Here is an 18089-nt window from a genome sequence, read left to right on the forward strand (position 1 = left end):
TCTTCCACGATAGGATTGTAAGATTTTTCATTAACATTGTGTCGATTTAATTTTTGTGTCTTCTTGAAAGACTTTAAACCATCATATTATGATAAATAACAACATCTGGAGATTATAATTCTTCCAAGTTAGTTGAAGGAGTTTTAGAGTAGAAACGATTTTGACTTCTGTAGGCCTATCCATTTTTGTAACATAGGCACTACACTGTACTTGTTTTATTGTTGTTGCATGGTCACATTCTGTGTTGTTTCGGATGGTACATGTACGAGTATGATTCTACTGGTACTTCACGTCGCTGTGTTAAGCCAATGCAAAAATAACTGAGTACCAGCATACACCATACCATTTTTAGCGTTTTCGTACGAAAATGCAATGTCAAATTGATATTACTTTCTTTAGTTTCCGCATGGCGCCACCACTTTGACTTCCGCTGGGGAACTTGACACAGGAACTTGACAATTCCCTGTCTGGAATCCATACACCCAGAAAGACATAACCAAAATTGAAGCCACTCAACGACGTGCTGCCAGGTTCGTTCTGCAGCTGTACCACCGCACTGAAAGCGTGTCGGCTATGTTGAACACCTTGGAATGGGACACCTTAGAAAGGCGACGCCAGGCAGCCAGCCTCACCCTCCTCTACAAAATCCAGAACCAAACTATTGCAGTCAATCCAGACCTATACCTCAACCCAGCAATCCCATGTAATACTAGATCATTCCACCCAAACATATATCGGATCATCCCAGGTAGGATACAGTCATTCTCGAACTCATTTTTCCCAAGAACTGTCATCTGGTGGAACTCACTCCCCGGCAATATCATCACCTCCCCTTCAGTTGAGGTTTTCAGGGGAGTGGTGACTGCTCACCTATAAGCAGCAATGAGTCTTTTTTTACTTGCACCATGTACAAACGCACCCCTGCACCGCTCATGGACAAGTAGTCCCTCGGCTTTACGTCCTGTCTTATGGACCCTACCGAGTATACAAGTAGAATGAGAAAGGAGGTCAGGAGAGCGTCGTCTAATTTGTTTTGTTGTTGTTTAGGCCTAGCTAGATTGTGAATGTAATTACTTTTGAAGATTTGGTGGGATTTGGAATCTATATATGAGGGATTGTTGCAGATTATTCCATAATTTCTCAGTGTTCTTTGAAAAAAAGATTGTTCGTAGATGGTAGATGAGATGCTGGGTATTTTGAACTGATTGTCTTTGCCCTTTCTTGCCCTCTGCGGTTTCGATTCTAAAATGTGGCTGTGGTCAGCTTTGATTACACGTGACGATAGACGAGGTGTCAGGACACTTTGTACTTTTGCCACTTCGTACCCTGGACACTTCAAGGTACGAAGTGACTATGGACACTTCGTACCTTGGACACTCTTTGGATTGGACAAAAATGTGTTCAGTGGACTCAGTGGCCCCAAACTCGACCATCATGACTCAGATTTTCAATTACTTTGCGCCTTCAGGACGTCCCTCTAATCTTAGTTAGGCTATATATTTTATTTACCTGGTCCCTTTTGTAAATATTTTGCCATGAGTAACATAGTGAAATCACATGTCTGATAAAATAGCCACAGTTGTTTTGCTTCCAGGCTTTATAAAATTAGGTTCAGTTCTGAAATATTTTTCATTTCTCTTCATATCCAGATCCACACAGATAATCGTCATTCTATGTTACCAGTGACCAGGATACCAGCTGTCCTGGTTCTCTCCTTGTTCTCATTGGTCCATATTCATGCTCGACATACTACGATACACCCAGGTGTTCAAGGCTTGTCGGATACCAAGACGTCGTACAGATACATTGATAAGTTAAGTCTATCAAATGACAATAGACGAGAGATTCAGGAGATACTGCTGGACGCTGGCGCCCAGCATGAAAAGCTGCTAGCAGAGTACCAGGCAGAGACATACAGACCATTGACCATCGGTAAGAGATATTTGTCAAGTTTACTTATTGCAATAAATAGTTATGCCTGAAGTTGTGTTTCCAACTTTTTTTGGGCCCTTTTTCAAACCTCGGCTTGGGCTCTGGCTTATAGGCTCCAAGCTCTATCTACTGGGCCCAATTTCATGGCTCTGCTTACCGCCGAATTCTGCACTTACCCGCATTCCCCGCTTACGTGCAAGCACCAAGTTTACATGTCCATTGGGCCACTTAGCAAATGCCTGGAGGCTGCTCAACAAGAATATAAAGCAGCAAAGTCTACACCATTGGGTGCTAGCAACCTGCCAACACTAAAGGAGGGTTCCCCAGGGATCCATGCTGGGCCCTCAGATTCATCATTGAGGGAGATGCACTTTCAGGCAGCGTTGGACTTGGGGAATGCTCACCGTTTCCTCGGCAACTTGCAGGATGCCAAGCAAATCTTGACGAGGCTGAGATGTTGGCCGTCGAGATGGGCGACGTGGACAAGATCACCACGGCAACCATCCATCACGGGGATTGGATTCTTGGGAGTGGACATCTGAAGGAGGCTATTGCCAAGGTTTTCCAGCCGCTGTTGAAACGGAATATGAGCGACAAGAATAGGGGGCTAATGTTACAGTCACTTGGAATTGCTTGTAGGTAAGTTTGTCGAAGCCACCGATCTATCTGGTTGTCTTTTTTTATTCTTCAAAATTTTAATTCAGATGCCCAATTTCATAGAGCTGCTTTCAAAACACAAAAGTAGCTAACACCAAACAATATTGCTTACCAGAATAAGTTTACCAGCCAAGATATCTGTACCTGGTATCTTGTTTGGAATTGCTAAAAGCATGGAGTATTGCTCCATGCTAAAAGCAACAATTTTCTGCTTAAGCAGCTCTCTAAAATTTGGCCCTGGTAAACGTTGTCATATGACATTTTTCAACCAATGTGATAAAACCAGCCTAAATTTATGATTGTTGCATTGCATTCCAGGGCTTCAGCAGACTTCGGAACAGCTAAAGAGTACTTAAGAGAAGCCATCGCTATCGCCAAGCGACTTGAAGATCCTGTTGCCGTGGCAGATTGCCATGGGGACTTGGGAACCACTTTTCGGTCGGAGGGGCGGTTCACCGATGCCCTTACCCATCAGAAAAAACAGTTTGTGTTTGCAAAACAAAGAGGCAAGTTATTTCAACGTTTCGATCAGTATGCTCTCTCGTTCATACCTGGGCCCAGTTTCATAGCGCTGCTTAACAGTCGATTTTGTGCTTACTGTGCAATTTCTATTTCATAGCGCTGCTAACCGTAAGCACATGAAAAGGCAATGGAAAACGTAAATTTCAATTTTCTTTTCACAAAATATTAACAGCAAAGGAGACAAGTCAACAATTTTAAATAATGCGGGCTTGGAGTTCCAACTACAAGGAACATGTGAGTAAAAGTTCAGACTCCCAACTTAGGTAGAAATATTTTTAACAGATTTTTGAAAATCTTTCGCAATGGTACGGGACCTTTGGACTCCATCGCGTTGCATGCAATGGAGGAGTCCAACCTGGGCTATATAAAGTACAATGCTCTCTTGTCTGAGTTGTTGGCCATTTGAATAACTTATCAAAATGATATTTGGTTGTGTTGACGGAGTGGACGACACCAAATGAGTAGACGGCAAGTAGCAGTAGGATTGCGAGTGTGAAGTCAGGTTCATACTTCCTGCAAATGCGAATGCAATTATGCGATAGAACAAATGGTGACGATTTCACACGGCTGTTTAGCACTTAGCAAACTGATGTGAACTATTCCTTGCGAATTTGGGGTGCAAAATTACAATGCATTCACATTCGCTTTCGCAGGAAGAAGTATGAACCGGGCTTTACACTCGCAATCATCTCTTAACTATTCTCACCCATTCTATTCTCAGGTCCAGACGGACATTCAAAGGTTTACGATTCGCACGTCATCCTCTAACAATGACAATGCGGCTAGCATCAACCACATCGTTGTCTTTCTACAGAGACCTTGGAGTGAGGGAGATCCCTCTGTTCCCCATCCCCAACACTAAACTCGCAATCAGATCAATTGTGGTTTTACCCTTTACACCGATATGTTAGTACTCGTTACTTTCCCGAGTTCTGTGAAAAAAAAATCACGGGCATATTACTTGGGTGGGATTCGAACCATCAACCCTTGCAGTTAACGAGCAGTGTCTTCTTACCATCCTAAATAAAGGGTTCAAACTGCCTCTAGCTACCAGGCACTCTAGGTGGTCTAGTTTGTAAGACACTGCTACAGATTTGCAAAGGTCCTGGGTTCTAATCCCACCCAAGTAATCGAGTATGCCTGAGAACTCGTGAAAGTTACTCGTCGGTGTAATGGTAAAATCAAAAGTATATGAAATTCTTTATCCCAAATGCAAATTTAACATTAAGTTCTCGCAACCATCTCTTAACTAGTTTCACCCATTTTACTCTCTAGGTCCAGACGGACATGCAACAGATAGACGACACTCATGTCCTCTTCAACATTTTCAATGCGGCTACCATCAACCACATCGTTGTCTTCCTGACCGGGACCGCAGCAGTTCCAGAAGGAATGGGCGGGGCCATCTACTTCAGTTGGCCGTCACCGGAGGGCGAAATGGTCTGGATGTTTCTCGGTTTCATCACCAACGAAAAGCCAAGTGCCATTTTTAAAGTAGTCGGCATGAAGAAAGGTATGGTTGACAAAAAAATGTAGTCAATATGTTTCATCAGGCCGGTGTTTATATCCCGTTTTATTGGCATAACTGTCACATCTCCACCCGCAAAATATTATGATTACATGTCCATGTACGTGCAAATGGGCAATTCCGCGGTCAGTCGCATAACACTTTTCAGTGTCATTTCTCGATCGTGTTGCTAGAAGTTCTGTGTGAGATATTCTTTCCTCTAAGTTTATAGACTGATTTGTACTTGACACCCAAGGCTTTGAATTGATAATTATTAGAAATGTTGTGGGCTTTGTGCTCTGGACGTTATAATGTTGTAAAGACCGGTCAGTCGCATTACACAAAAAGGACATGGTAAAAAAAAACACTTGTCACAATTCAAAAATCTCCTCTATCAAAAAGATTGTGAAAGTGTTACTATATGTAACACACAACTCTTATACATGAGTATCCAACAGGATACTTATAAATGGTCAGCAACTTGAACTTTTAGGTATACATGGCAAAACCATGGTCAGTCGCATTACGGTCAGTCGCATTACAGTTTTCCAGGTAATGTAGCCACGTAATGTACATGGTGCCCAAGCCGAGTTCTGATTTGGCAATAATTGGGTTCATTCCTTGTCAACAACTAAAAATAAATTGGTTTCATATGTTAGCTATAACTTCTAAGTGGAAAGAAAGTTGTGACATAAACTTGATTTTTGTGTGTTATGTCCATGTTTGCTTGGAATTGCCCAAATACCTACAGGAACAATCCTTCTTGCCCAGAGCAAGACTATTGAGATATTCCCTAAAGCAAAGCAAGAAATCATCTTGGTTAGAAGCATTGGACACTATTGGTGATTACTCAAAATAATTGTTAACATAAAAACTGACTTGGTAATGAGCAATGGAGAGCTGTTGATAGTAAAAAACATTGTGAGAAACGACTCCCTCTGAATCTGAAGTAACGTAGTTTTTGAGAAAGTAGTAATTTCTCACGAAAATATTTGATTTGATTTCGAGACCTCAGCTGAGGTCTGGAAATCAAGCATCTGAACTGAAAGCACAGAACTTCGTACGAACAGGGTTTTTTCTCTTCCATTATTCTCTCACAACTTCGAAGACCAATTGAGATCAAATTTTCACAGGTTTGTTCTTTGTGCATATTTTGAGATACACCAAGTGAGAAGACTGGTCTCTGAAAATATTACTAAAGGTGTCCAGTGTCAATGATCAATTTTTGGCATCCAGTGGTTCCACTTCGTCAACAACAATGAGGTCACCCAAAGAACGTGTCCGCCCCCCCCCCCATCAACCAACTAATTCAACACCGCCACTTTGCCTTCTTCGGTCATGTCGCTCGCCTAGCTGACAACATCCCAGCTAAAAAAGCTCTAAAGCATCGCCATCGACTCCAGGGGAGGCCTAGCACCAGCTCCTGGCTGGAAGAGACCTAGACAGAGGCCGCCCTCGGTCATCCTAGGCCCAACAACTTGGCCGGCCGAGCGAAATCGCCCACATGTGGCGTGAGGCTGTAGGACGTGGACACATGAAATCGGCGCGATGGACCCTTGCTGCCTCTGCGGGTTGATTGATTGATTGTCTTTTTATGATTTTGTTTGAATGTGTCTTTCAAAGGAAGTTCTACAAACAACTCATTCATGCAGTCTATGCCTGTACAGCAGCCGATGAAGACGATGTCACAGATTGGAATCTCTGTGGAACCCCTTCACGTTATCCAGCATCAGATACCAGCAGAAACTACCCAGGTACGTTTTTATTTTGTTTTTGTAACAGTCGGCTGGGTATTGGTAATTGTTAAAGACCAGTCTTCTCACTTGCTGTATCTCAACATTTGCCTAAAATAACAACCCTGTGAAAATTTGAGCTCATTCGGTCATCTAAGTTGCGAGATAATTATGAAAGAAAAAAACACCCTTGTACATGTGGTAACTTTATTCCGGTTAACAAGGTCCCAATTGCATAGAGCTGCTCAAGTAGAAAATACTGTTAAAAAAATTCTCACTGGCTGGTAACTTTATCTCGGTTAGCATAATTTTGATTTGCTTAGCTTATTTTGTGCTTAAAAGCAGTGGACACTTTTGGTAATTACTCAAAATAGTTATTAGCATAAAACCTTACTTGGTAACAAGTAATGGAGAGCGGTTGATGGTAACAAACTTAGTGAGAAATGGCTCCCTCTGAATTAAGGTGGTATTCAGGAAAGAAGTAATTTGCCACGAATTTGATTTCGAGACCTCAGATTAAGAATTTTGAGGTCTCGAAATAAAGCATCTGAAAGCACACAACTTCGTGTGACAAGGGTGTTTTTTTCTTTCATAATTATCTCGCAACTTAGATGACCGAATGAGCTCAAATTTTCACAGGGTTGTTATTTTATGCAAATGTTGAGATACAGCAAGTGAGAAGACTGGTCTTTGACAATTACCAATAGTGTCCAGTGTCTTCAAGCAGCTCTATGAAATTGGGCCCAGTATCTCAGGAGTTCAGGTTGCGCCTAGCCCTCTATAGGACTCTTCCTTTGTGCTGTTCACAGAAACAGAGTCCTAAATATTAGGGCTTTTTCTGGGGCAGAAACATTTGACCGAGTGATTAAGGGCATTGAATCTAAGTTCAGGTGGAAAAGTCAGCGGAGTGTGGGTTCAAATCCCAGTCATGACACTTGTGTCCTTGAGCAAGACAGTTGACTATAGTTGCTTCTTTCCACTCAGGGGTATAAATGGGTACCTGCGAGGGTAGAGGTTGATATTGTGTATGAAAAAGCCACTGGTGTGCCAAGGCAGTTCAGGGCTGTATACTCCCCAGGGGGGCTGAGAAAGATTACAGGGATGTAATTTGCCCAATGACCAGGGCACTAATCTACTTCTAAGTGGAAAGAAAGTTGTGACATAAACTTGATTTTTGTGTGTTATGTCCATGTTTGCTTGGAATTGCCCAAATCCCTACAGGAACAATCCTTCTTACCCAGAGCAAGACTATTGAGATATTCCCTAAAGCAAAACAAGAAATCATCTTGGTTAGAAGCATTGGACACTATTGGTGATTACTCAAAATAATTGTTAACATAAAAACTGACTTGGTAATGAGCAATGGAGAGCTGTTGATAGTAAAAAACATTGTGAGAAACGACTCCCTCTGAATCTGAAGTAACGTAGTTTTTGAGAAAGTAGTAATTTCTCACTAAAATATTTGATTTGATTTCGAGACCTCAGCTGAGGTCTGGAAATCAAGCATCTGAACTGAAAGCACACAACTTCATACGAACAGGTTTTTTCTCTTCCATTATTCTCTCACAACTTTGAAGACCAATTGAGATCAAATTTTCACAGGTTTGTTCTTTGTGCATATTTTGAGATACACCAAGTGAGAAGACTGGTCTCTGAAAATATTACTAAAGGTGTCCAGTGTCAATGATCAATTTTTGGCATCCAGTGGTTCCACTTCGTCAACAACAATGAGGTCACCCAAAGAACGTGTCCGCCCCCCCCCCCCCCCCCCCCATCAACCAACTAATTCAACACCGCCACTCTGCCTTCTTCGGTCATGTCGCTCGCCTAGCTGACAACATCCCAGCTAAAAAAGCTCTAACGCATCGCCATCAACTCCAGGGGAGGCCTAGCACCAGCTCCTGGCTGGAAGAGACCTAGACAGAGGCCGCCCTCGGTCATCCTAGGCCCAACAACTTGGCCGGCCGAGCGAAATCGCCCACATGTGGCGTGAGGCTGTAGGACGTGGACACATGAAATCGGCGCGATGGACCCTTGCTGCCTCTGCGGGTTGATTGATTGATTGTCTTTTTATGATTTTGTTTGAATGTGTCTTTCAAAGGAAGTTCTACAAACAACTCATTCATGCAGTCTATGCCTGTACAGCAGCCGATGAAGACGATGTCACAGATTGGAATCTCTGTGGAACCCCTTCACGTTATCCAGCATCAGATACCAGCAGAAACTACCCAGGTACGTTTTTATTTTGTTGTTGTGCACAGTCGGCTGGGTATTGGTAATTAATCGTGATGCAATTAAGCCTGGGCGACTATTGCGACAAGTGTCAAAGTCGCAACTATTGATTGCTTAGTCGAGTAGCGACTATCGTTTTTTAACTACTCGGTTAATGGTACCTCCACGACAACTACAACAATAGTCGTGGCTTCCTGCTTGGTGAACCAATGGTGTTGCTCACCACTATTTACGACGACATAATTTACTTACGAAACACAATCGGACGTCACGATCAGAAACACAATGCGACTCGATGAGAGCTGTTGATAAAATAAATCATAGTGAGAAACGGCTCCCTCTGAAGTAACAAAGTTTTTGAGAAAGAAGTGATTTCTCACTGAAATATTTGCATCTGCGAAAGACTTCAGGCGTGAAGCCTTTCTCAGACTTCTAAAAAGAATTTTTTCTTCAACTATTTTCTGGAAGTTTGATAATCGATTAAGGCAAACTTCCACAGGTTTGTTACATTTTATGCATACATGTTGGGATACATGGGCATGGCAAGTGCTTGAAAACTGGTCTCTGACAATAGACCGATCCATTAGGCTCCGCCCACGGCGCACATGTGAGCAAGAACACGTGAGGCTCTCCTATGCCATTCTGCACAACTCGTCCGCCCACGCCAAGCATACGCATTTCAGACTTTATTTGTCAGACTTTTTGTGTTGCGCAATGGGATGTGATTGGTCAATACGCAATGATGGGGCGAAGCTAAATGGATCGGCCGATTACCAAAGGGGTCCAGTGCCTTTTACTTTTTGTTTTCTCTCCATTTATTTAGACGTCGACTTTAACCAGCTTCTCAGAGTTCTCCATGAAGATGTTGGAGAACTTCTACAACTACGCCTCGTCGTTCGGAATAAACCAGTCGCAGATGACACCCCAGCCAAACATCAGCTGGATCCCCATGACGGTCCTAGATAAATGGTTTCAGAACTTCAAGAAAAAAATGGCGCAGGATCAGAACTTTTGGAGGAAGTAACTGTACTTGTGTAATTTTTGTATTTTAACAATTTTAAGATTTGGGTACTTTTTGTAACACAAAACATAATGTCCACAGATTTACATTAAACTTACTCAAATTGAAGATAATGATGGTAGAAAGCTTCCCTGAAAACATGACTTGCTGTGAAGCTGTACTTTTTGAGAAATGAGTAAAACAATGTCATGGAAATAATTGTTGACTCTTCGAAAATTATTTTAGCATGTAAAAACGTATGTTCAGGACATTGTTTTACTCATTTCTCACAAACTACATCACCTCAGCAAGTAACTTTTAAAGGTAAGCTTTCTACTATCATTATCTTCAAACAGTGTAAGTTTAATGCAAATCTGTAAACATTGTGTTTAGTGTTACAAAAAGTACCCAAAGAATTATGTAATGTATTTATTTGCAACTGCTTTTAGAGATTACCAAAAGAAATAAACTTAGTACATAAAGGTCATAGGATTTGAGGCATTGCATGGTGAGGTATCAATGTACATGTATGTTTGCGGTAACACCATGTGTGTATCTACTTGCCAGGTAGAGTTTGTTCAGTCTCCTGACAATGACTAGAGCAAGCTAGTCGAAACGTTGAGACCAACCCAAGAACTTACTCCGCGGTAGTATAGTTAATTACGATCGAATAGGCCTAAGCTAAAGTAGTAGTCCCAGCCTATTTCTTCACCATCCGCCCAGGTAATAGTTAATAAGCAGGACAGTTCTTTTCAGAACTTAGAAGTCTCCCGAATACCCGAACATCTACTCTGCGGTAGTAGAATAAAGCAAGACAGTTCTCTAAGAACAAACTCTACCTGGCAAGTAGATACACACATGGTGTTACCGCAAACCAAATATATATACATATAGGACGTTTAAAAAGAACTTCGACATATAGCCATACCTAAGTTATTTGTACAAAATCCTCAATATCGTCACTGCTTAGCAAGGTTTAGGTGCTAAGCACATAAATTACAAGTTGAGATTGGGAGATATACAGGTGTAGAATTTAAGGATCGTATGTATTCACTGCTTGGAGGATGTTGAAATCCAAATTCCAAATTTGTTTTGCCAAATGTTTACTGTATTCGGAAAGATATTGTATGATACCATGGGTCAAAGTTACACAGGTTTTAGTATCTTATCTGACAAGAAAAAAATAATTTTCCTTGTGAGTTCTCAAAAGAAAACCATTATTAATTGTGTTTCGAAACCCAAACATAATTTAAAATTTGTTCTTGCTGACCTCTCGAGAGCTCTTCTTCTGTGTTGTATAATAAGTTTAAGTTTTGTTATTGTTGTAACCCTTCCCGTAGGGAATGAGGTTTGTTCTGTTTAAGGAACAAAATTTGATACAATACAATACAATTATTATTATTATTAATGCATCCAATATTTGCAAAATATTGCGTGTACATGTAGTTATTTAAATGCCTGTAGTTTTAATAGCAACTGTACGAAATTAAATTTCAATGGAATAAGGTTGAATCTGTGTTTCATATTTTCTCTTTCATTATTGTTGTGCAAAGCCTTTAACGTAAAATCAAACTTCAAAACTGTGCACCCTCAATATTGGAAAACATCACAAGGGGTAGTAAGTCCAGGATTTTTATCTATTACGGGCCCGAAATTAAACAAAATCACATTAAAAACAAAACAAAAGAGGTCCTGATTCCAGCATTTTCATCAAAAAAGACCCAAGTGTAAAATTTAAGGAACAAACATTTTTCATCATCAGAAGTCGAGCATTTTAGTCGTTTTTTAAAATGAGTTCAGTGATGAAAATGCTGGACTTACCCCTTGCCTTTCTTCAATTTTAGGCAAACTTTTGGTGAGAATGCAGCTGGACGTATTTTTTTTCAGTTTATAAAAAGAAAGATAATTTGAATACACATTATTGTCCAGAAGAAAAAACTTCCGAGGTCAAATAAATAAAACAAAAAATACGTCTTTAATGGTGTGGTTAATTGGGTTCATTTAATTAATTGTACTAAATCTCATAGCATGATAGGTGGCGCCGTAGCTACACTAACTACGTATGGGACTGGGAGCCACGAGACCCTGGTTCAACTCTACTGGGTGTATGTTTCTTTTCTTTTTTGCTTGAGTGGACGCAGTGAATTATTATAAGTAGTATAAAAATCCCCCCCCCCCCCCAGACACACCAACAGGCACCTAGGTGCACTGGATAGTTCCAACGCGTGTTCTACCGAGAGCTGGTAAACCCGGTTCGAATCCTGTACCCGTACATTATATAGACTTTATTTTACTGCTTGTCGCGGGAATGAATTTGGGGTAGGTCATACCCAAACTAGGTTGGATTATTTGGTCAGGTGGTAGAGTAAAAGACAGTCTCCAAGTTACAGGTTGCTGGAACAATAGGATGGGTCTCAAATATTCATTTTAATCTGGATTTTAAACCGTCGTACTATCCGAAATAAGGCATTATCTCAAAAAGTAGCCATCGTAGACGACTAAAACCAAGATTTTCCTGCTCCTCGCCCTCTATTACACCTAGGTACGGAATTTCTGGCGATTTGGAAGACACAAATTTCGGCCGATTTTTGAAAAAACGACAAGGGGGTAAGCTTGACGTTTTTTCACCCTCGGAAATGTTTTCTCTCCGAATTGCCTCAAAATTTAACCAAAGGAAGTTCGTCATGTGTAAAAGACAGTCTCCAAGTTACAGGTTGCTGGAACAATAGAATGGGTCTCAAACACTCATTTTAACCTTGATTTTAAACCGTCGTACTATCCGAAATGAGGCATTATCTCAAAAAGTAGCCATCGTAGACGACTAAAAACAAGATTTTCCTGCTCCTCGCCCTCTAATACACCTAGGTATGAAATTTCAGGCGATTTGGAAGACAAAAGTTTCAGCCGATTTTTGAAAAAACGACAAGGGTGTAAGCTTGACGTTTTTTCAGCCTCGGAAACATTTTCTCTCCGAATTGCCTCAAAATTTAACCAAAGGAAGTTCGTCATGTGGTAAAGACAGTCTCCAAGTTACAGAATGCTGGAACAATAGGATGGGTCTCAAATATTCATTTTAACCTTGATTTTAAACCGTCGTACTATCCGAAATGAGGCATTATCTCAAAAAGTAGCCATCGTAGACGACTAAAACCAAGATTTTCTTGCTCCTCGCCCCCAATTACACCTAGGTATGAAATTTCAGGCGATTTGGAAGACAAACATTTCGGCCGATTTTTGAAAAAACGACAAGGGGGTAAGCTTGACGTTTTTTTAGCCTCGGAAACATTTTCTCTCCGAATTGCCTCAAAATTTAACCAAAGGAAGTTCGTCATGTGTAAAAGACAGTCTCCAAGTTACAGGTTGCTGGAACAATAGAATGGGTCTCAAATATTCATTTTAATCTGTATTTTAAACCGTCGTACTATCCGAAATGAGGCATTATCTCAAAAAGTAGCCATCGTAGACGACTAAAACCAATATTTTCCTGCTCCTCGCCCTCTAATACACCTAGGTATGAAATTTCAGGCGATGTGGAAGACAAAAATATCGGCCGATTTTTGAAAAAACGACAAGGGGGTAAGCATGACGTTTTTTCAGCCTCGGAAACATTTTCTCTCCGAATTGCCTCAAAATTTAACCAAAGGAAGTTCGTCATGTGTAAAAGACAGTCTCCAAGTTACAGAATGCTGGAACAATAGGATGGGTCTCAAATATTCATTTTAACCGTGATTTTAAACCGTCGTACTATCCGAAATGAGGCATTATCTCAAAAAGGAGCCATCGTAGACGACTAAAACCAAGATTTTCTTGCTTCTCGCCCCCAATTACACCTAGGTATGAAATTTCAGGCGATTTGGAAGACAAAAGTTTCAGCCGATTTATGAAAAAACGACAAGGGGGTATTTTTTCAGCCTCGGAAACATTTTCTCTCCGAATTGCCTCAAAATTTAACCAAAGGAAGTTCGTCATGTGTAAAAGACAGTCTCCAAGTTACAGGTTGCTTGAACAATAGGATGGGTCTCAAATATTCATTTTAATTTGGATTTTAAACCGTCGTACTATCCGAAATGAGGCATTATCTCAAAAAGTAGCCATCGTAGACGACTAAAACCAAAATTTTCCTGCTCCTCGCCCTCTATTACACCTAGGTATGAAATTTCAGGCGATTTGGAAGACACAAATTTCTGCCGATTTTTGAAAAAACGACAAGGGTCAAATATTCATTTTAACATCTCTTTTTGGAGGCACTGCTATATCAACAAGTAAGCGACATTGCGACAAGAACACGAATAGTCGGGTACCCTATAGTTGGTCTTATAACCCATGCTTCGTACCCAGTAATTTACCGCGTACACATGTATTCAAAATGATCTCCAACCATGCAGTTGACTCTGGCTGTCTCCGTGGACGATATTTAGAGCCTTTTTGATGTAGTTTTAATCTTCAGGGAACTGTTCAGGCAAGACTAATGTGTACTCGTTTATTCTGATTCAATATAAGGATAACATTCCGTATGGCGCCACCACTTTTTCACTAATTTTTACAAAAAAGGATATCTCATTGAGGTAAATTAGATACTATATTATTTCATATCGAATGAAAAAGTGGTGGCGCCATACGGAAAATTTTCCCAATATAAAGTCGTTCAAACCCATGGTAAAAGCAATGTTTGTGATTTGTTTGTTTCTATTAGCTATAGGTCTACACTACGTTAGCTGGTATGCTGGTTAACTGTGCACAACACAATGGGTATGGTGTGTTATTGCTCAATATAATTCTCTGTTATAGTTAGTAGGCCTGTAGGTTGCTGTTTTCCCGTTGATTATTCGGAGATTGAAACAAAACGGCCAGAAATTGGTGGTGAGGTCGTAAAATTGTTCCAATCTAATTATTCACTGCATACAATTGTACAGCCTATCTATGGCAATGCTTTGATGTTGTACCCTGGATTTAAAACTTTACATGGTGGAAATACGATATGGACAGGTTTGCGGTAACACCATGCAATGACTATCATCTCTAAATATGGGGTGGTTCTGAAAATAACCGTTGGTTTCAATTGACGTTTCGGTCAGTATTCTCTGATCGCCTTTGGAGAAAAACAAAATTCTTTTACGATGCACAAACACTTGACGTTTAAATTTTAAGTTTAATGATTTTAATTATTTAAAAAAATAAAAATAAATAAAAAATTGCTGCTTAAAATAAATTTGAATGTGTATGTCAATTATTGTCTGAATTCTTTTTATATTGATTTAAAGAGCAGTCATAATGTGAAATGTAGAAACCCAAACATTAAACAAATATTGAATTAAAACATAAAGAATACTCCGTCCCGTGTCTTATTTAGAGTTCAATTTCCTTAGACTATCAAATATTTATTACATATAATAATAAATGGTTTTGTTGGTCACATTGTTACGCCCCCTGTTTGAACATGCCCCCCCCCCACATTCGCCCGATTTGCCCGGCTTCTAGAGACTTTTTCAATCGCTGATATTTTCTCAGTTAGATAGACCCGTTTTAGTCCCGTGCATTTTATTTATCTCAAACACCGTCGAATTTGTGCATGCATCAACTCTGTTGTACCCAGTCCCAATCTTTACATTACCTGGGGTACTATGGCATCGGGAAATCCTTGTAAAACACGCGAGTGGAAGGCACTCGCTATATACGTTTTGATTTAAAGTTGTCCACTCTAAGGTTTATAATTAAACTCGAACCCATTGTTCATAAGAAGAGCGGTGGCCCAGTGGTAGAGCTCCGGATTCTGAGCGCAAAGGTACTGAGTTCGAGCCACGGCGTGTGTCTTTTTCTACGCGTAAGAACATTGGTTTAAGCGGGAACCCTATGGCATAGGGAAATCCTTGCTGTATACCTAATAAATAACATGCGAGTGGAAGGCACCCGCTATTACGTTTTGATTTAAAGTTGAATTCATTCTAAGGTTTATATTTAAACTCGAACCTTTTGTTATGAAGAAGGACAGTGGCACAGTGGTAGGGCTCTGGACTCTGAAGCCAAAGGTGCTGGGTTCGAACCCCGGTGTGTGTTCTTTTTCTGCGTTGAAGAACATTGGTTTACGCGGTACCCTACGGCAGAGGGAAATCCTTGCTTAACCCCAAATCAATAATTAATGCGAGTGGAAGGCATAAGCTATAATACGTTTTGATTTAAAATTGTTCATTCTAGGGTATAACATTAAACTCGAACGCAAATGAAGTAAGAGTAGTAGTGGCCTAATGGAAGGGCTCCGGGCTCTACACCCGATGGTACGGGGTTCGAACCCCGGTCTGTGTTCTTTTAGTATGGTTGAGAACATTGGTTTGCGCGGTACCCTATGGCATAGGGAAATCCTTGCTTTACACTTAATAAATAATTTGCGAGTGGAAGGCATAAGCTATAATACGTTTTGATTTAAAATTGTTCATTCTAGGGTATAACATTAAACTCGAACGCAAATGAAGTAAGAGTAGTAGTGGCCTAATGGAAGGGCTCCGGGCTCTACACCCGATGGTACAGGGTTCGAACCCCGGTCTGTGTTCTTTTAGTATGCTTGAGAACATTGGTTTGCGCGGTACCCTATGGCATAGGGAAATCCTTGCTTTACACTTAATAAATAATTTGCGAGTGGAAGGCATAAGCTATAATACGTTTTGATTTAAAATTGTTCATTCTAGGGTATAACATTAAACTCGAACGCAAATGAAGTAAGAGTAGTAGTGGCCTAATGGAAGGGCTCCGGGCTCTACACCCGATGGTACAGGGTTCGAACCCCGGTCTGTGTTCTTTTAGTATGCTTGAGAACATTGGTTTGCGCGGTACCCTATGGCATAGGGAAATCCTTGCTTTACACTTAATAAATAATTTGCGAGTGGAAGGTATAAGCTATAATACGTTTTGATTTAAAATTGTTCATTCTAGGGTATAACATTAAACTCGAACACAAATGAAGAAAGAGTAGTAGTGGCCCAATGGAAGGGCTCCGGGCTCTACACCCGATGGTACGGGGTTCGAACCCCGGTCTGTGTTCTTTTAGTATTGTTGAGAACATTGGTTTGCGCGGTACCCTATGGCATAGGGAAATCCTTGCTTTACACTTAATAAATAATTTGCGAGTGGAAGGTATAAGCTATAATACGTTTTGATTTAAAATTGTTCATTCTAGGGTATAACATTAAACTCGAACACAAATGAAGAAAGAGTAGTAGTGGCCCAACGGAAGGGCTCCGGGCTCTACACCCGATGGTACGGGGTTCGATTTCCTTGTGTTCTTTTACTACGTTTTGATTTAAAGTTGTTCATTCTAAGGTATAACATTAAACTCGAACGCAAATGAAGTAAGAGTAGTAGTGGCCCAATGGAAGGGCTCCCGACTCTACACCCAATGGTACGGAGTTCGATTCCCGGGTGTTCTTTTACTACGTTTTGATTTAAAGTTGTTCATACCAAGGTTTAAAATTAAACTCGAACGCAAATGAAGTAAGAGGAGACGTGGCTCAATGGAAGGGCTCCGGACTCTACACCCAATGGTGCGGAGTTCGATTCCCGGGTGTTCTTTTACTACGTTTTAATTAAAAGTTTGTCATACGAAGGTTTAAAATAAAACTCGAACGCATAATAGTAAGAAGGAGCAGTGGCCCAGTGGAAGGGCTCTGGTCTCTGGACCGGAGGGTCCCGGGATCGAATCCAGCTTCAGAAAAGTTGGAGACGTTTTAAAAATGTTTATTTTTTTTTTTTTTTTTTAACTTATTTAAAAAAGAGCATAGGTTCGTTTTAAGTTTTAAGTTTTAAGTTTCTTTTCTAAGCGAGTGCTAGCGGTGAGTGCCACTGCGCGGTGTGTGCCACTGTCTGGTGAGTCGAGACTTCTCGGACGGCAACCGCGATGCCACCACCGGGGTTCGAACCGGGGACCCTTCTCTCGGAAGCCGACACCCACCTACGACACCCACTTGGGTCCCCCCCAAAATCATTCGCATTTTAGACCTGATAAACCTTCGGTTCATACTTTACACAGAAAGCTATGGCATGCGATTTCAGTGCTTTATACTTAGTATATAATTGAATACTCATCATAGGATACTATGGTATGGGAATATCAATGCTTTATATTTAGTGTATAATTTGCGAGTTGAATACTTTTCATAGGATACTATGGTATGGGAATATCAATGCTTTATACTTCGTATACTATACTTTATACTTGGTATATAATTTGCGAGGGGAACACTTTCCACATGATGCTATGGCATAGTAAAATCAGTGCTTTATACTTAGTAATTTCGAGTGAAATGCACAAGTTGTGGGCTTGTTACATATGCATGGGAAACTCATTGTTCGGACTTAAAACATATTTGAGTTAAAATCTACACACTATATAGTTTAAAATGGGAAAAGGGGTACGCATGGTACTATGGCATAGGGAAATCCTTGCTTTGGACTTGGTAAATAATTTGCGAGTGGAAGGCATAATACGCTTTTACTGACGGGTATTGGTAGTAGATAG

At 40.6% G+C, this 18089-nt stretch overlaps 1 protein-coding gene across 1 annotated transcript; it reads left to right on the top strand.

The window, feature by feature from the left end:
* The first annotated feature begins 6028 nt into the window (after window positions 1-6028).
* On the top strand, window positions 6029-9686 carry LOC117305794 (protein Hikeshi-like). The gene is made up of 3 exons (XM_033790670.1): window positions 6029-6372; window positions 8453-8583; window positions 9407-9686. The coding sequence occupies exons 1-3, from the start codon at window positions 6213-6215 to the stop codon at window positions 9605-9607; spliced, it is 492 nt and encodes a 163-aa protein (XP_033646561.1). The 5' UTR covers window positions 6029-6212; the 3' UTR covers window positions 9608-9686.
* The last annotated feature ends 8403 nt before the right edge of the window (window positions 9687-18089 follow it).

This window comes from Asterias rubens, unplaced genomic scaffold (genome assembly GCF_902459465.1).
Source record: "Asterias rubens unplaced genomic scaffold, eAstRub1.3, whole genome shotgun sequence".
Taxonomy (NCBI): Eukaryota; Metazoa; Echinodermata; class Asteroidea; order Forcipulatida; family Asteriidae; genus Asterias; species Asterias rubens.